The sequence below is a fragment of the Vollenhovia emeryi genome, unplaced genomic scaffold, assembly GCF_000949405.1.
Source record: "Vollenhovia emeryi isolate VEMERY1.0 unplaced genomic scaffold, V.emery_V1.0 DF939166.1, whole genome shotgun sequence".
Lineage (NCBI taxonomy): Eukaryota > Metazoa > Arthropoda > Insecta > Hymenoptera > Formicidae > Vollenhovia > Vollenhovia emeryi.
In genome coordinates this window covers 358,785-378,888 of record NW_011967200.1, presented here as the reverse complement: position 1 = coordinate 378,888, position 20,104 = coordinate 358,785, and the positions used below count along the sequence as shown (strand labels likewise).

The 20,104-nt window shown below is 46.6% G+C and overlaps 1 protein-coding gene across 1 annotated transcript in view; it reads right to left on the bottom strand.

The window, feature by feature from the left end:
- The window catches only part of LOC105564339 (microtubule-associated protein futsch), a 57,868-nt gene extending 39,903 nt beyond the window's left edge, over window positions 1-17,965 (bottom strand). Inside the window, exons 1-3 of the mRNA XM_012016643.1 lie at window positions 17,563-17,965; window positions 17,019-17,328; window positions 13,266-13,529 (exon numbers count right to left, since the gene is read on the bottom strand). Coding sequence (XP_011872033.1) covers window positions 13,266-13,527 — 262 coding nt within the window. The 5' untranslated portion in view covers window positions 13,528-13,529; window positions 17,019-17,328; window positions 17,563-17,965. The remainder of the gene's footprint in view (window positions 1-13,265; window positions 13,530-17,018; window positions 17,329-17,562) is intronic.
- Between the last annotated feature and the right edge of the window lie 2,139 nt (window positions 17,966-20,104).

Sequence of the window (20,104 nt, the reverse complement as noted above, 5' to 3'; positions counted from 1 at the left end):
TCTCTCTCTCTCTCTCTCTCTCTCTCTCTCTCTCTCTCTCTCTCTCTCTCTCTCTCTCTCTCTCTCTCTCTCTTCGACATAGTATAGATGTTATTAGCGCGATAGAAACAGGCATCGATGTCTAAGGCTTCTCGCGTTACGCGATTTTTCAACTGTGTGGAAGATTAGCACGACTTTTTCACCTCCCTTTTTCCCCTCGCAAACGATACCGGAAAAAAAAGCGATACATTCAATATCGTCACTCGATACCATATGAAATCAATATGAACGAAAAGACATTTCCGGAGGGATTTCCTCCTCCATACAGGGTGTACTAAAACCATCCGGATATCCTCTCAATCACAGATTCTTTAGAAAATTTCAAGAGGAAAATTCTAATACAGAAATGTCGAGGCCATGACAGTTTTTAAATAATAAGCGATTATAAATTTCACAAATGACAGGCCTGGGATTTCGCGCGCTCAGGCACGGCGACATAACGAGTGATAAAAGTGTGCCTATGAATGTCGCCCTTTCATTTATTTCGAGTAATTTGCAACATTTTGTAACTTCAAAGTGTTGCAGCTGTCACAGTGGTCGATCAATATCAGTTACCGTGAAAGCTATTACTATGGTAAAAAGGGCGACATTCAGAGGAACACTTTTATCACTCGTCGTGTCGCCGTACCTGAGCGCGCGAAATCTCAGGCCTATCATTTGTGAAATATGCATAATCGCTTATTATTTAAAAACTATTATAGCTCGACGTTTTTGTATGAGAATTTTCGTCTTGAAATTTTCATAAAGAATTTATGATTAAAAGGATATCTGGCGGTTTTAGTACACCCGGTATAAGCTCGGCGCAGACTTTGCAATGGAACAAATTCTCGTTCGTATCAATATTTCGAAATTCCGTGACGGCGGGCACGGATCGCGAGTGTGAAGCTAATTTCGCTTCTTCTTTTTTTGTGCCCTCTGGATGCTCGCCGCCCAATCGGCGCGAGTGCATTCGCGTCATGAATCTAATCGAATGAACGCACAGGGTGCGGGATTTTATCCTCGTATTTATTTTGCAAAACCATATGAACGTAAACACAACGCGTCATGTGCGTGGACACGAGGTAACGGTATATAATACGCTGTTATATAGATATTAGATAATATCAGGTGGAAAATAAAGTGTTATATGGTGTTAAATAATGTTAGAGACGGTGTATAACGGTAACACATGATGCAGCATTGAGAAATACCTCTACAACGTTAGCCTTGTGCCGATATCTACTAAAAATACATGTAATGACATTATACCGAGTGTTCTTGAGCAACGTCTCACGAAGCTTTGCCACATTTTTTTCGCGAGATTAAGATTTCATTATCGGGAATTTTCCCTTGTCAAATGAAAGAGGCGTCGGAATTTTTATTGGATGAAAGATATCCCGTGTATTTCGGCAAGACGGAATTCCCATCCCTCCGGGCGCGATGCGCCAATAAAAGGTGTAACTGCATCTGACAGCCGTGGTAATTCTTGGCGACGCGGCGACTCTATTAATGTCTCACCGACACTGTTCCCGACGCGAGATTTAGGTCAGTAATATAATCGCCCGATAATCCGCGAAAGATAACTTTATCGGCCGCGCTTCCCGGATATATCACGGGTCTTCGCGGTACCCTCGCAAAGACCCGTCACGTCCGCCTCGTTTTGCGAATTGTCGCGCGAGGACGAGCTTAAAGGGGCAATAAAGGATCGCCGTCGAGCGCAATTTGTCGAACAATATTAAATCGTCGCTAAAAGGATCAGACGTCCCCTTCCTCGTCGGGTCGTTTTTTTTTCACGAGAGAGGACAGCTTTCGCAGTTTGCTCAGCGCGAGCGAGCGTGACGCGTTCGCCCCCGCAGGATGCGAAATTAAAACTTTTAATCCTCATTAGGAACTCGAGACAGGATACACACCCTTCACTCCAATTATCCCTTGACCCGTGAACGACGACCTTGCCGCCGCTGCTCATTGAATATACGCGATGCTTTTATCTCATCTCATCTCGCGCCTCATCCCGCTCCTCCGACCCCGCAAGTGTGTCAGTAAATTATACCTTGTATGTATTACAATACAATTATTTCCCGTCTCGAATACTTCCGATAATTCGTACAAAGGGCACTGCTGCGAGGTGAAATTTGCAAGTTTCTTGCGCTCCAAGTTGCAGTAATGATACCGCTCACGTCACTCCCCCCCGCCATTAACAAATAAGGCCGTCTTATCTTGCTGGGATGTAACTTCTTTCTTTAATTGTAACTTCATCGCGTGCGCACGATCCAGTCCGCCGATTCGCCGGTCTTCGTCATTATTCCTCTCCCTCTGTACCCCCCGTTTCTTCCCTCCCCCGAGCTCTCTTCGTGCACATTTCTTTGTTCTTCCTCCTCCTTTTCTCTATCTCTCTCTCTTTTCGCGCTTTTACGTACGGACGCGCTGACGGCCGACTTCGATCGCGCGTGGCGGGGAAGATGAAATGACATCGTTATTTCGGCTTAGCGACAGTTTTCACTCAGAACCGGAGTGGATGGATTATTGATCGAAGTTCTGGGACTGCGGGGATGTGGCCGTAGGCAGGTACCAACATGCGCATGCCGCATCAACCTACAGCTACACTCTCGCCCTCTCTCGTTCACCCTCACCGTCGCCGTTGCCCTATTCCTTTTTGCAACCTTCTTACCCTCTCGTCCTTCCACCGCCTCACCTTCCTTCTCCCCCCCCCCTCTCTCTCTCTCCCTCTCTCTCGCTCTCTCACGTGTCCCTCCTTTTTTTTTCCCTCCTCGCAACCCTTCGCTCCGATCATTATTCCGCCTTTTGTCTCTCTTCGTCTCTCCCGCTTTCTCTTTCTTTCCGTCTGTCACGCCCTTTCCCCCCCCCCCTTTCCCCCCTAAGATATTATTCATCTTCTTTCCTCTCCTCATTTTTCACTCTCGGTTTCAGCATCTCAATCTTTTTAGCACTGAAAATCTGTCTTTTCTTCCGTCCCATCGTCCATCTCCTATCCTTCTCTCCGCACGTACTTTCATTAGCGTTATCGGGTCTATACGGCGCGATAGTAATTATATCATTGCCGCAGTGGCGCATCTGTTCCGAACAAAAAGGTCGCTCGGTCAACGTCGTCGATTTTTCCCCGTGCGTACTTTCATTATCTCGACAGGTATATACGATGGTAATTATATCATTACCGCAATGGCGCATTTATGCCAAACAAAAAAAAAAGTCGTCCGATCCGTATCGCCCTTTTATATCTGCTCCTTTCTTAGCCGCCACACGTTCTCTCTTCTCCGTGCCTCTTTTCCTCGACCATTGTTCACTTTTTCTCCGAACTCTTGCATTATCATATCTCTTGATTTCCCACATGCGACGCCGCATTGTGCCTTTTCACGCCCTCCTTTTTTTTGTACGAAACTTTAATAGCGTCGCGTTCCAGCGAGCGAGAATGAAATGTCACACTTAAAATACCTGTCGAGATTGTTCCATTAACGAGAGGTATAAATTTCACTCCACGTTACAATCCACGGTCCACTCGCTATTGTGTCGGACGTGGAGCGCGAAAATAAGTTTGCGTTTAATAAACTACCGACGGGGCGCGCCGTTCCATATTATTCGCTAATTGCGTTGCCCAGCGCGCGAACTCCGCCGGAAGTTCCAAATAATTTCGAAATTTGTCTGGCACGTTAATTCCGCGAGTATCAATGACGGCGAGTAGTTCGAGTTGGTCTTCTTTCCCGGGACTCCCTTCGCACCGTTAAATCTCCCGCGTTAAATTTGATACCGTAAACGCCATTCGGAAAATAACGAAGACAGCCGCATGTAAAGCAATCTCTTTAATAGAGAGAAAGAGAGGCTCTCGACGCGCGTTTTGTGAGTGTCGTTAAAAATTCTTTTAATCTCGCGAGCGCCCGGTTTATCGCGCACGAAATAACAGCGCGGCACGAGCGAATTATGTTCGATTACGTTGATTAGTATACATGATTCAACACATTTATCGTATAGAAGCCGCGCGGCATCGATTTTTCTAACGGCACCTTGCTGTGAATCGCGTATTTAAAAGTATACGGAAATATTTATGAGGCCGGGAGTGGACGTTAAAAATGGCACCGGCGATTGCAGAATGATACTTGACGCGGTGGCGGTGAACATTTCCGACTTAATTGGACGCTGATCGTAATTTCAAAATAAATATGGCCGTGTTTCCTCCCCGAGATGCGTGACGAACGGCGCCCCTCTTGTGTATTATAATTTTAGCAATTTATTGTTTCATTAAGTTCACTTCGTAATTTCGTGGGCGATAAGGAAATCCATTAATTTTACCCAGGATGACGCATGCAACTTATTTATATATTATATTACGTAATATACGCTTTAAGTGTAGAAACTATTTACGTAATGCATGTATAAGCCGAGCAATTTCGCTAAGAACAGCGCACGACTGAAACTAATTTCGCATTGCTCCATATCTGCGTGTCGCATTGTTTCATATCTATGTGTCCCGACGGATCGATACAGTCTGTACGCGATTCCCGCATAAACAGTCGTAAATGTTAATATTTACGCACAACTTCGTGGAGCCTTCAACTAAAACGTTTCCGAACGGCTGAAGTTTCTGATTTGTGCAGTTGCGGGGACATTCGTCGAGGGATATTTACCGAATCGCAGCGTCGAACAGAGCGCGACGCGCCATAGATACAGTACGACCGATCGCTATTTCGAAAAGCCGATAATCCAAACATTGTCGAGCACCATGCATGATACGAGAGAGTCATACGGACCCGGGGTGCCTGTTTGCGTGCCCGCACACTCGCATGCATGCGCCTCGTTGCCACACACGCGACCGAGGGGTGTGCGAATCACTCGGTATATTCGATAATTACGCGGATACTTAGAGGCGACGACCTGAAAATCTATATCCACGACGAAAATACGGGGCGATTGATCGGGCACGTGCGCCAAAGAAAAAATACCCTCCGTATATTCACCCCGGCTGAATCGGCGATTGAAATCGACCCTTTCCGCGAACTCGATCCCGAGCGTTCAGTTTCGAGGAAACATTGTATGCGTATAAGCCCGGGCTTATCTACGGCGAGTCCACCGCCGAAATTTTATCAGTTTTATCTCGTGTCCCGAGAGAAGATTGAACATGATTATTTATAGCGAGCCATCACCATGCATTCACTTGACGTTCATAATAGATACTGTTCCCTAATAAAATATTCACCTCAGTGAGCGCAAGGTGCGTCACGCAGAGGCATAGACGCGAGTTGCGTGCGTGCGAAGTTTCGCATGACACAATCGGAGTTCCGCGAAATATTCGGACCCCCTCGATTCGCGTTATTTACCGACGTAAATAACGAATCGCCATCGATTGGCGAAATTGTAATTGGACCCAGCGCGCTGCGCGGGCGCGCGCTCGGTTGACGAAGGACAGCGTCTGTCGCGAAAAGAATAGCTTTTTTAATACGAGAATACGGAAATATATTTACGCGCTGGAAAACGTTACAAACGTATGAAAAACGAAGAGAGAATAATATCAAGTGAGAATTTTTCAACTCGCCAGTAATCTATAGATAATTAATACGTGGACAATATTCGACCCAACTGGCCTGACTTATTACACTCAGAAAAAAATTTCGTCGGTAACTGCATTTTATGGGATAAATTTCGTCGGATGTATCCATTTAATCGGGAAACGTAATCGGAAAAGTTAACCATCGGACACACTGTTTAGTTGATTTATCCGATGAAACTTTTTCTCAGTGCAACTCTGTTTAAATCCATATTATTAAGTAGCTTAACAACAAGTTTATCGACAATTTGCACTGAAAAATAATTTAAAATTATGTATTTATTTAAAAATATAATAATGTAATATGAAGACTGAAAAAGAAGTTTACATCTCAAATCTCTTTTTTCGAAGAGATTCTTTCGCCAACGGTCAAATCACGTTGAACCTACAAGTTCTCGTCCGATCACTTCAGTCAAGCAACGTTGAGCGCGGTTAGTACTTAAATGGGTGACCGTTTGGGAACACCGCGTACTGTTGGCATCTTTTTTTATACATTTAATATATATTTGTTTAATACATTTAATGTATTTTTTATGGTTTTAAATCTACACATATTTCATATTGTTAAAATTCATCATTAACATTTACATATACACTGATAGAAAAATATAGTCATTTTTGGACCCAACCATATTTTTATAATTGCATGGACCAATATTGTGTTTATGAGAACTATAATATTGTTAGGTCAACCATAAATTACGTTGGAGGAATTATAAAAATATGGTTGGGTCCAAAAATGACTATATTTTTCTATCAGTGTATTTTTGTTTCTTCAGCAAAAAAATATTAGTTGCTGTAAAAAAAGTCGTATTATTTCAAACACCTGCACTGAGAAAAATATCCGATTAAATATAGTCGGATAATCCAATTACATAATAACAAACGGATATATCCGATTAAATTGGATATCCGACGAAAAGTGTGATCGGCTTTTCAATCAAATTTCATTGGTAACTGCATATCATCGAATAAATTTTATCGGATGTATCCATAATTTAATCGGAAAACGTAATCGGAAAAATTAACCATCGGACACGCTGTTTAGTTGGTTTATCCGATGGAAATTTTCCTCGGTGTACGTCTCGACCATACGGGTTTTGGTACTTTTTCAAGAGTATAATATGTATATCGATCTCTTCCGCAAGGTCGTATCTCGATTGCACGCAATTTTCGTCTTTTCTGCTTAAACGCTTTCTGGTTCGGAATCGTAAAACCGAGATACGACCTTGCGGGCGAGACGAGTCGATATATAGTTGGTGAATCACTCTTTGCCTCTTGCATATCAAATTTGTAAATCTTCTTATTAAGATGAGATGCTTGTATAAGAAGATTGATCATTAATTTGCATAATCTCCACGGCTATTTTGACAGACGTACTTTTTGTTATTTGATATCTCCCAGGCTAATGCAGTTATATATAAAACTGTATCAATAACCAGAGAAAAAGCCATCGCTAAAAGAAATCGCGCCTTCGTAACGATATGGTCAACGGCTTCGAGGACACGTTCTTGTCGGTTTTCAGAGACAACAAATTCAAGGCGATCTATATTTAGATCGCGATTGACGATTATGATCGCTAATATATATTTTATTCAGACACTCGCGCGTACCCATGCGTAAAATTGTCGTTGAACTTTATTTATAAAATTCAGGTGAGCGTAAGATGACATCCTACATCAAAAGACGTATACATATTTCAGATATATTTGCAGCTTTCTTTTCCACGCCTTTTTAAGAACATGGGAATTGTGTAAGAAAGACACATTAAAACTGGGCGTATCTCGATAGGAAGAAATCAAAGTGCCTTTCATCGCTTTATTTTCAGCACAGTCTGATATCTATTTCTGCTATCCGCCCATGACTAATGCCGATCTGAGGAGCGATAAGAATATAAGGGAACGCCGTGGCGTCTCTTGATTTGTTCATAGAAACGAATTCCCTCTCGCGAAGTAAGAGGCTGACTAAGAGGCGGCGCGCGACATCAGGGGCGCGTATCGTCCTCGAAGATCGGCGAAAGGAGAGGTTCCCCGAAATGCATGTCGTAGCTCTATAAATACAAACGGACATTTAAGGCCTATAACCCCCGTCCGCGTGGAGCAGAGAATAGACGTACGGCGCGAGGTGGTGTGCACACTTTTACGCGCTCGTATGAACGAGGATCGATCCCACGAGATCCCGCGAGAATACGATACCCTGGGAAGATACAGATGTGCTTCACATTTGCGTATATTTAACATAAAACAAAATCGCGTTATTTCTCGTTTAATCGCACAGCGGAATCATCTCGGAATTGGATAAAATCGAGAAACGAAAAAGTCCTTCTGGGTTCTGAGATGACTAGAGGTGTGACATTTTCATGTTATTTTTTGGCATCTTTTGCGTTTTGATTTCTGGATTTCGCGTTATTTTGATAATGTTTTCGATAATGCCGTGGTCAGAGGTGGGCAGGGCTTCAATAATAAGACGACTTAATGTTTCGATAGAACAATTTACGACATTTATTAAGGCTAAACATGTGTTCAAGAATGTAACATAAAACATAGCATGTTAAAATAGCATGAACACATAGGAGAAAGTAACTAACGACGAAGATGGCATCCAGTGCCGCGGCTGCAGAGTTGATTTTGAACAATTTTCAACCTTTTTCTCTGATACAAGTGATACAGCATTGACGTTAGAAACGTTTACTAAGGAAAATTGCGATTTTTAACGTTATTTGGACGCCATTTTGCGTGTTGAGGGTCATTTTGCATTTTAAAAACGTGTTAAAACGAAGTTGGGGGACTCCAAAATGTAAAGAAATGACATTAAAAACGTTCCTGGGGTATTTTGCGATATTTTACGTATAAAGATAACATCAAAATGTCACACCTCTAGAGATGACGCGCATATAGCTATCATAGAAAATATATCAACTTTTATTGTGGCTCGATGGATGAACCGGTGACCAAAATCATATAATATCCCAGCAATGCTTATGCCCTGCACACTAATGTCTAAAAAATGCCCCGTAATCACTGAGAAAAATATCTGATTAAATATAATCGAATAATCCACTTACATAATAACAAACGGATATATCCGATTAAATTGCAGGTCCGATGGAAAATATGATCGGTTTTTCGATCAAGTTTTATCGCTAACTGCATTTCATCGGACAAATTTCATCGAACATATCCATAATTTAATCGGAAAACGTGATCGAAAAAATTAACCATCGGAAACGCCATTCAATTGGTTTATCCGATGAAAATTTTTCTCAGTGTACAGTTACATTTAAATAGAGAATTTTTTATTTAACGACAGAAAGAGGTGTTGGACGACATTAGGGGCTGGCAGATGGTTTATTTATTTAATTCCGACGTTACGACCATGCGGATTGTGGTCCTTTTCGAGGAAATTAATAATAATTATTACGTCAGCGATATTAAATTAGAACAAGGGGGTTTGACATGCATTTGAGGGCATCACTTGGAGAAATATGTTCGAAGGCACGTCCATCCGACGTAACGACCACAGTAGGACATATGTATACATGTCCTACAGGACATCCTTGAAAAGGTCCACAACTCGCATGGTCGAAACGTCGGAATTAAATAAATAAACCATCTGCGAGCCTCTAATGTCGTCCAACAAGTCTTTCTGTCGTTAATTAACTACTGGCGATTCACATTCCTTCATTAATTAATTTATTTAAGAGAAAACTATTTCGTTCTAAAGAGAGTTTATTGTTCTAAAAGATTCGTAATATGTGACGTCTTTTGAATATGTACGATAATGAGGTAAAATTGTTGTGGATAAACTTGTCAGAATCTGTCGATGCCTCTCCAATAGACAGACCCGTAAACATGGCCATTTATCAACTATAAATAGAACGGATGTGTGGCAGCACGCTATCAACAAAGTAGAAATATCAACGGGTTGCACACGCGGCGGATATACGGCGAAAATATATCACACTTCTTAATCCCTTGACATCGCAATCGAAGAGATTTATTTAGTGGGATTTAATGAAAAAGAGAACGATGGGGAGGGCAGAGCGTGGCATTTGCATATGGAACACGCTGCTTCTTCCTGTGTGCATTCATAAAATTTTTTTTATAAACGCGAGTACGAATCGTCGAGCGAACGAAAAGGTCCTCCCAGACAGGCGAATCGTCCGTCGAAAATAAATTGCTATTATTATTTCCGCATGCACGGCACGTGGACCTGGCGATTCACGCTGAATGGCGGCCGGGACCGAATGGAATACGCGTCGCAAAGGATAATACCCGGGCGGAAAATATCCCTTTCAAAAAGCCGCGCCGCACCTCCGCGATCTAATACCGCGCTACGTCGCGCCGTGTACCCCGCGATATATTCCGCGACCCGCGAACTTTGTGCGCGCTCGCAAAAGCGTTCGCAATTTGCCTTTGAAAGGCTCGCTGGGGCGTACAAAATTTCTTCTTCGTCGAAAACGGGGGATTAGGACCTTCGGCCTTTGCCGAAGAAATGAACAACCCGTAAGGACATCGTAAAGCGGTAATTGCGAGAGCCTCGTTTTACGGCATGTTACTTCGAATCGCTTGCCACGAAAGCGGTCTAAATCCGTAAGGAGAAGAGATTCGATCTTGCGTAAATTCGTATTCGCCTTTGTGCCCGCGCGGAGCAGCTTGAACGTGCAATTAGAATCCCGCTGAGAAAACTCGCAGTGTGGACAAACGTAGATGGTAAGAAAACAAATTAGAAATTATGCTCGCGCGACGAAAGGCTCTCGAGCTTGAACCGATGGAGGATTCGTAAGAGCGCGCGCGCGTTTTTGAGTGTATTTAAGGACTCGGCGAAGCCGCGAGCACGCGGTAACGCCCGCAACATGCGGCAAATGGCGCGGCAAATGTCTCGCAGGCTCGAAATCTACCGCTAAATTTACGCGAGGAGGGAGAGGAGGTCCACACGGAGGTCCGCGCGCGAAGGGAACGAGCCACGAAGTGCTCCTGCACTTCGCGACGGAGAGGAAGCCGCGCCGAAGCGCGGCGAACGTTTTTGCGCGGCTATTTTCCCGCGTGTAGGTCCAACGTAAAGCGAATCTTGATGCTCGCCCGCGACCGCGCAAGTAATCTCGATGGTCTACGTGCCGACTTCGGAAAGTGAAGAAATCGAAAAGACGCGAGGAAAAGAAAGGAACAGAGGCGGATATTTCGGGGTGTAAGAAGCACGTGGCATTAATGATTATTATTACAAGAATAATAATTCAATAACTTGAAACAGATTGCATGAATCTATAAATTGCGAACTTCGGAAGTTACACCCAGAGAAAAGATTGATTTAGGTCGAACAAATGGCTTGCGTTGAAATCATGTTTCTTTGAATCTACTAAATTTTTATTCACTTCTACTAAAACGTTTGTTAGATTTGATGAAAAAAGATACGAATTCTCTTAGAATTTCCGGTCTCGGTCAAATAAAATTTTGGTCAGGGTAAAGAAATCGTTTCTTTCGAGTTAAATAAAAGTCTAGTGAGGTCACAATTCAAACAAATTGATTTGATTTTACATAAACTTTATTTTCTGGGCGTAACGTAACGTTAAACCGCGCACAAGAGTTTCCGCGTTCGTCATGTTCGCAAGAAACGTAATAATTGCAACGATAAGCGCGCGCTTTAATGTTTAGAACGGAACATTTTAATGCATAACCGGAGTGAGTAATATTTAATCGCAGTAGGTTAAATTCCGTGTACGTTGCATGAATGTGATTCGCTGTTAACGTCAAAGTGACGGGGCGCACGTACACATACAACGGCGCTATTATCGGACGGCATATCGCGAAATCATCGTCGCAAATGCAAACGACCGCGATGAGGCGGACTATAGAATTTGCGCGCAAGAGGATTGAAAAATCGGCAGATAAAACGTTAAACGAGAAGTCGACGAGCGCTCCGTTAAAAATCATCGCTGGCGCAATGCGGAAAACACGAATACAGACTCCGGCACGTCGGCTTCCCTCTCTCTCCCTCTTTCCCCTCCTCTCTCTTTAAAAAACGCAGCGTTGGTACATTAATTTTGTCCTCGCTTGGGAAAAGCAATATATTAGAAAATTCCGTTATCCCAACTGCGGAGCGTCTTATATCGGCACATTAAAAATGCGCATGAACGGAAATGCACGCGGGATGTTCTGGAGAGCTAAAGAGCCTCGTTCATAAATGAATACGTACATAAAGGACCGCTACAGCGACGTAAATCTTTCATCAGTCCTTTGATCAATTTGCAATCGACGTCTCATTAAAATTCCGTAACGTCCTGCACTCATCTTTAACGCGAGGGCGCGGAAATATGAATATATTTCTTTTTGTTGGCCCTTTTATGCTTCCGTTTTATCGCTTCTAATTAAATATGTGGACCACGTTGGCGTCGCTAATTATGCACTCCGAGCACACATTCGCGTATAGCGATTGTAACGACAATTTCGTGACGGTAATGGCAATATCGGCGCTGCGATATAACAGGTACATGACAGTCCCCTGTCATTTTCGAAAGGATTGTTACTGTAGGGAACATATTTTTTCCTTGGATGTGTAGGAATATCTAAATTTAGGGGCGTTTTTTTTTTAGAGGCTTTCTTTCTCGAAGTTACATCGATTGCAAGCGATTTTATGGTTTTAACGATTTCTCTCGACGCAGAGCAGTCGACTCGGGCGGGTGTAAATCGGCGTATCGATCATTCGACGTGCATTACTGCCGTATGATTACGGTGATCCGCGAGCGAACAAATGTTCGCCATAAAAGCCAATTAATATCATAGTGCCACTTATAAGCCTTTCTCGCGCGATTGAGAGAAGCTTTACCGGCGCCGCCGGCCCTCGTGCGCGCCGGTAGGGAAAACGTGTATGTATTCATGTACATATGAACGCGGAGGAATTAGCGGCCCGATATCGAGTATGTAACCGGCAGGCGATTAGGAATAAACGAGTTGCGCGCGATGTCGATTCCCTTCTCGCACAAGAGAAACGGAGAGAGAGAGAGAATGAGAATAAGAACGTGTGTGTCCGCCTAGCAACCATCCGTCCGTCGACTTTAAGTCTGTCCGATAACTCGGAAGGAATATAATCGAAAGAGGACGAGCACCGTTAGGCAGTGCACAGTCGTGCGCGCGTTCAGGAAACGAGCGATGCGACGGATGTGCGCGATCTTAACCCGGAAGCGCGGCGTCGCGATACGACCGCCGAAACGGAAGAAGATCGTAATCGCAAAGCGGCAATCGTAAAGTGCACTCTCGGCCAAGCTCGGCATATACCATCGTATCGGTAATAGATTTAATTGTGTCCGATACGTGGACTCCGACATTCTCACGCGGACACAGTAATTGTAACACGCGCATCGGCGTACAATCGTACGCACATATATGCGTTAATGCGCGCCGGAGGATCACGCGTGGCTCACGCCGTCTTTTCCAGACAGAGAGACATAGAAGAGGGTCTTTCCATTGTACACGACCGATCTCTTTTGCAAGGTCGTATCACGATTTTACGCAATTTCTGGTTTTTGTGCTTAGACGGCCATTCCGGGCCAGAATGAGCGTTTAATTGCGAAAGAGATCAGTCGGTACGTCTCCCCGGTGTGTCTCGTATCTTTTTTCGTCGCTAATGATCCCGGCAAAAAGCGTTTTACGATCGCGAGGCTTGACTTACGATCGCGTGAAACAAGCCGATATCTCACCTTTCGCGAGGCGGTTCAAGATGAGGTCCTTGTGTTGTGCGGTATGAGGCTCAGGAAGCACCACGAGAAGGTAGCAGCCGCTCAGGGGCGACGGCGGCGGATGTTGCTGCGGTTGCTGTTGCTGTTGAACGGCCGGCTGCACCGGCACGGTGGTGATCGGCGTGCTCGGGGATGCAATCTGCTCGACATTTGTCGTCGTGGCACTCTCCCCTCCTCCTCCTCCCCCTCCTCCGCCCTCCCCGGTAGGGTCCGTGGTACTCATTGCTGCAACATCACGTTACCGTGTATAGGCTTTCGAGAAACAATCCTTCTTAATCTTCCGCGTAATATTTGCTGATCGATCGTATCTTTCAGACGTCAACGATTGTTTGTCAGTAATGGGCGAATGATTGATTTGATAAAAATTCACTTCTGAAAATTAGATAAATGTCCAGTCCAGGCGTGATAATTTTGACAGTGCCTTCGGACACGCGACAGGGCAATAATAGTCCGCTTATCGGTTGTCTACTGATCGCTGATTAATAAGCGAGAAGTTATTCTGCCATTAAACTGCCTGCTACGTTCTCATTTAAAACGAATCGGCGTTTGCGCCGCCACTTAATCTTCTTTTCACGACGGGGCCGGGCCATCAAGCCTTGAATCACTGACACGATGTACTCGGCTTTTAAATCTTAACTAGCCAAGATCGTGATACTTAGCTTAAGGAAAATTACGTTATCGCGCGGCGGGCTCCGGCGCGTAGGAAACAAATAAAAAGTAACTTTAATATCTCCGCCAAGATATCTCTTATATCTTCGTGAGAGTAAAATTTCATATCCCGTTAAAGCAAAGCGCCGGCTTAACGTTATCACGGCCACCACCACTCTCTATTAGTGCAGGTAATACGCTACACGCATACGGCGCTAATTGCAATTAACGCGTCCAACGCGGTCAGCCAAGACAAAGAACGTGAGCGCCACCGTCGCCCTCTGATTATTCGTTAAATCTACTTCTGTCGCGCCATCGTACCGTTCTGTCCGACAAACGGCTCCGTGCACGTTCATGCGGATGCTCCATCTGCGCCGCGTACGAAAGATGAGAGATGAAACGGACTCGGGGCCGAAATAGAAGTGGCAAGGGTCGAGGAGAAGCGTAACGCGCCGAGAGGGGTTGGCCGGGTACACAAAGCTCTGCCTCCTGCCTCGCTTCTCTTCCTTAAGTCGAAACGCGGCCGCAATTCCCTTCTCCGTACGGACGGCACGGTCTCGATATTACCCTTTAATAATCGCTTTACGGTCGACGAGCGTACACGCCGGGGGAGGGGACTTTACGGCGGACGATCAATCGTTGAAAACTCTCGGCGAACTTCTCTCGGCAAGTGTCGCGACGAGACAATAGGGGATTCATTAACGAGCGATCTAATTCGTTTTGCCGACGCGCGCGACTACAAATTTTGGAAAGGAGACACCGACTCCACTCAGGTCAATCCCGAGAAATTCACGTGGCGCTTACAATTAGCAGAAACTTTTAAACAATTCTCGAGAAGAATAGCCCTCCAAGTTTACTTCTCGACGAGAAATTCAATAAGAGAGCAAATACGGCTCGCAGGATGTAGCTAACGGTACGCGGAACAAAAATGTACGTGCCGTAGCGAAAAACTGCATGCGGTAACCAAATTTCAGTTGTAAAATATGGACAGCTAATATTTAGTTGCGAGAGCTGATATTTTGCTACTGTGCCTATTGCATTAGGTGCGACAGCAAACCGTTTGCTGCGCTTCAGAAGTTTATAGTTACGGCAGCAAAATATTTTTAGCAAATCATGATTGGCTATGGTAGCGAAAATTTTGTTTTCAGTGTATAAAAACCCAATGGTTTATTCAATGCGTGAATTTTTAAACCGTTTTCCCAACCTCTCCTGCAAATGTGACGGGAAGGGGAAGGTTGTATAAAATGCTAGTAAGCATCATTTATCATCATTTATCAATTTTAAGAAAAAGGAGAATTTACTGACGACAAGGTTCCACCAAAGAAAACTGTGTCTTAAGATCGAAAGTAATCGGCGCGCAGGAAGGCGTTTGGAAAACGGCATAAAATTCGCACATTGTACAAACCACTAGTGGCCTTACCCGGCTTCGCTCGGGCCTCCTTTCCCTCGAGTCACCTTTTTTTTACATTATTCTTTTCGCAGAATTCTATAAAATAAGTTGCCACGCTTGGTCAAGACCGTTCCATGGGTTTAGATATAAAAATTTCTTGATTTTTTTCTATTTTCTTTTAGATTCTAACTCTAATGATTTCGGGAGGGAAAGTTGGCTATCCGGATCAAAAGATAGCCCGTATTTTTCGCAGAATCCTACTGAATAACTGCCAAACTTGGTTCGAATCGGACCATTGATACAGAATTGTACAAGGGACATACAGCTGACAGACAGAATTTCACTGTATATACAGATTGGGCTACATTCTGCTCGGATCATATTGGCTATCTTGTCTCTCATTAATTTATATCAAAATCGGTTCTCCGATTATTGTTTAGAAATTCATTTGAATGGTCGAGTGTCCCGACCTCGCCAACAATTATCATAAGAATTACGTTATGTCGTTCGGAGTACCTGTACGTACGAGAATTGGAGTGGAAATGGCGGGGAGGGGGAGGGGGGGGGTGTTACTAGCCGGTCGCGGCAAATCGGTCGAAGATCTCAAGGCGAAGGCAGCACACCAGCGGCCCTGCGCACCTTTCCGCGGCTAACGATAAGCCGAACGTCGATGAGACCCCCCGGTCGAAACCCTACGTGAGGCCGGGCTTTCTCCGTCGAAAGAGAAATCGGCGTCCCGGGGACGAGGGAGGTCGGAGAAGCCTCTCGCGCGTCCACCCCGCGAAACTGGCGGAATTTCCAGCGCTCTGCGACCGCGGCGGATCGCTGCGGAGGATCGTCGGGGAGCGATCCCGAGGAGATTGCTACCCTCTCGGCGAGTCGGCGCCGTGGCCGGCGCCGCACGCACGCACGTCGGCGAAGCCGGCATTGCGCAGGATTTTACACGAGCTCTCCGCGCGGCGCTACCACGTCCTGCCGGGCGCAATGCGCAGGACGGGCACGATGCCGGGTGCCCCGCATCGTAGTCCTTAGATCATTGATCCAAATTCGACTGGAGTCGCCGAGGGGAACAGCCAAGAGTTCGCGCGATCGATCCGCACGGGACGTACGACGTCCGGTCACAAGGGGATGACGTCCGGTATCCGCCGGTTGGACACCGGTGACTGGCACTCTCGACAAGTCCCCCGTCTCTCCGTTTGCTCGCCTCTAACGGAACGTTCGAGAGACGATCGAGTTACGGCCTTTCGGTAGCGTAGCTGACAAGGCTGGCCGGCGAACAAGAGTCGACGGCATCCCGGCGAAATTTTCGGGACGAGACCACCCCTCCACGTACCGTGCACTGCAGTGCAACCCTTTAGTAACAGATCGCCCCCTCTCGCGAGGCGACTAACGGCGGCAGCGGCGGCGGCGGAGGCGGCGGAGGCGGCGGCAGGCTGTGTGCCGACCGATAAAATCCGTACGTCATATGGCAGGCGAGAAAATCGTCAGCGCGAATTTCGTCAGAATGTTGAATACAGCCGCAGCCGTCCGTCCGTCCGTCCGTCCGTCCGTCCGTCCGTCCGTCGGCGCCGCCGTGACCCGGTTAAACGGTGGGTCGCCGACACGTAACGGATTTCGATCGGTTCGAGAGTCCCTCGAGCCCTCGACCAAGTTTCCAATAGTAGTAGCGCACTCACCTGGTTACTCGTTACACTCCCTCCCCGGCAATATTCCTGGGTACCACGAGCCCGGGGCTGGCCTCCGACGACCGGGTTCCAGATTCCGGGGCTATCCTGGAGGCCTGCTGCCGTCGCGTTAACGGGCGAGCAACGACGTCGTCCTTGACTGACGGGGTATCCTTCGGAGGAAAGGAGAGAGAGTCGCGCGCACGCCGGAGACCGTCCGTCTCTCCGGGCCGTTTGTTCCTTCGTCCGCTTCCTCGAGAACCAACGGCTGATGGAGCAGGGGGCACACCTCTCTCGTTCCCTTCGCGCACCGCGAAAAGTACTGTACGGACGCAGAGATCGGAGCGATTGAGAACGGATGAGATTAAAGCGAGCGGGGGGGAGGCAACGTAGAGAGAGAGAGAGAGAGAGAGAAAGAGAGAGAGAGATGACGGGTAAGGAGGGAGTACCAGGACGGCGGGCAGAATAGGAAAGTGGGAAAAAGACAATCGCAGGTAGAACGGGCAGAAGACAGCGGTGAGGAATGACAGAACTCGTGCGAGGCACAGTGACGTACGTTTAACGTTATACGTGTCTCTGTGAATCGGAGCGGGCACGGAGCGGTGCTACGACGCCGGGCGTCCCGAGGACGACGGGGTTGCGAGCGAACGGACGAGCGAGAGACCGAACGAGAGAGAGTGAGCGAGAGAGAGAGAGGAGAGACCACGGGGAAGATCGAACTACGCGAGAACCGACGTGGAGATCGACGGACGGCCTCCGACGGCGAACGGCGTTTCGTTGTCCGATGCGGAAAGCCACTCCGTCGAATGCACGTCGGAACCGATAATGCGGACGCGAAATTCTCCTCTCCTCTACGGGCTGTTCCCTGCTGTCGACGGCGGCGAGAACGAGGGCGACGGCGACGATTCTCACTGTGCGGCCTCTCGGTTATCGAAGCTCGGCAGCAACACTCGCGTTGCGGGCTGCCGGCTCTCTGACGGGAGAACTCGCGGCGCTGCGGCCCCCTGCGTCGGCAGCGGCGGCGGCGGCGGCGGCGGCGGCGGCGGCGGCGGCGGCGGCGGCGACGACGGCGGCGGTGGCGGTGGAGAACCCTCTCACCCCCCCGTCGCGACGCACCTACCGGCACCCCCACTAGTCGTGCGGCGCGATTGGTCGTCCGCGCAGCCGGGCCTACCGCCGCTGCCGCCGTCGCGCCGGTCTATACACCGTCAGGGACGATCACCACGTATAGAACGAACGCTTCTGGGTATATTGTACGTGACCGGAGTCTGTCTCTGGGTGTCGCGCGAGCCGAGGGGGGAGGCTGCCGCGAGGAGGCCCAGGAGGGAAGGCATTACGCGACGGTCGGATTCGCCGGTAGGAACCGGCCAGACGTAGCGGAAATGACGTAACGACCGTCAGATCGGAGAATCCCCGAAGCGATCGTAAGAGCCCGGGGCTTTCGCTCCTTCGGCGGAGGTCGCCGCCGAGAAGGGCAGAGATAATGAGGGCCGGGACCTACGTGCGCTTTGTTACACACGCGCGCACGGGATCGGCAGACTCGCACGTCGGGGATGACGGCGAAGATCAATCGACGAACGGGCGTGCCCGGCATTGTAACAGCCGCCGATATTGTAACGCCTTGAAAGTTGGCCTCAGTATAATGGTAATGGAGTTAGGGGGCAAGTGATAGATAGGGGCAATTAGCCGTCGTTTTGGTTCCGTTCTCATGATTAGAACGCAGCCGGGGATTATCCCGCGATTATCCCCCGCAGATTCCGCCAAACTGAATTATTATTGCGTCTTACAGCGGATATTTATATGCCTGAATGCGATTCTGTTAGTAGATAAGTTACGAATTGGCCAAAATGATGTCCTTAAATGGCCGAGCTGAGCGACCTTGCTCGATTGCGGAGGATGCCATCGTAACAGAACGGACGCAATTAATGACAAGTAGAAAACCGGGTAATGCTCCGGATAGATTACCACACAAAAACAGGTTTTTGCCTTTAAGCCATTTTGTTTGCGTAAGGCTGGTAATTTATCAATCAACGTGGCACCCTTTGCAAGCTGTACAACGAGGGGAACATGAAGTATGACTAAATGCAGCAACAATGGGAAATGTAAGCGCCTATTACGAAGAGTAAAATGTATACCAATTCATTTTTTAAACTTATCCATACACACGGAGAGACTTTTTTAAAATTTATCCTGAAAATCATGTAATCGTGAGGCAACACGGCATTTCGAGGAATTTTATGACCGTTTTGAAATTTTACTATACTCTCTGAAAGTCAATCAGTGGATTATCGTATATCATCCATGACTCCGTATCTTATCAAGATATTATTTTATTACATGGGGATAATTATAAAGATCTAGCCTAGACAATCGTGCGTCGATGAATATTTTTAATGAAGATCTTAGCCAATAAATTTCTTTCGAAAATTTCTCGCAACGCCGATGATTCAACAAATTTATGAGGTAGGATATATATTCATGACTTCACATCTGACCCTTTTTCTATCTTTTTATGTCTGACTCGTTCGCCCGATGCTGGTTAAACTCACGAATTTATCGGCTCTGGAAGAAATATTTCTTTCCCCGCAGGGGGACGACTAATCCGCGCAGTCATTTGACCCTAGCGAGCTCACGGACCCGAACTAAACGCGCTCTTACATTTACACATATTTTTTGTAAACGATAATTCTATAACATTTTCGGCAAAATGGATGCAAGAAGTCTAATCTAAAAAGAATAAGAGCAAGACTCATGTCAGTTTTATACAGAAACAGGATAACGAAAGTTAAAGTTTATTTCTGTATACATTCTTTAAAAAATTTCTTTCTTTGGCAGCGAAACATAGTAGAAAGTCGATATTCTTTGGGTTACGTGCCGGGTGACAAGATGGTGACTGTCGGCATGCGGGAAAAGTAGAGAATCGGCGGAAGGGGTGAGCTGGGGGGGTTGCCATTCTCGTATCCGAAGAATTTCCTCCCGACTTGACTCCGTACGACAGCTAGAATAATGTATCTGGAAGGTGTTGCTGTCGCGCGGGCGAAACTTCGGTAAGCGGATTCGCGAATTCCGCTTTTCACGAGCGAAATTCGCGCCACCCT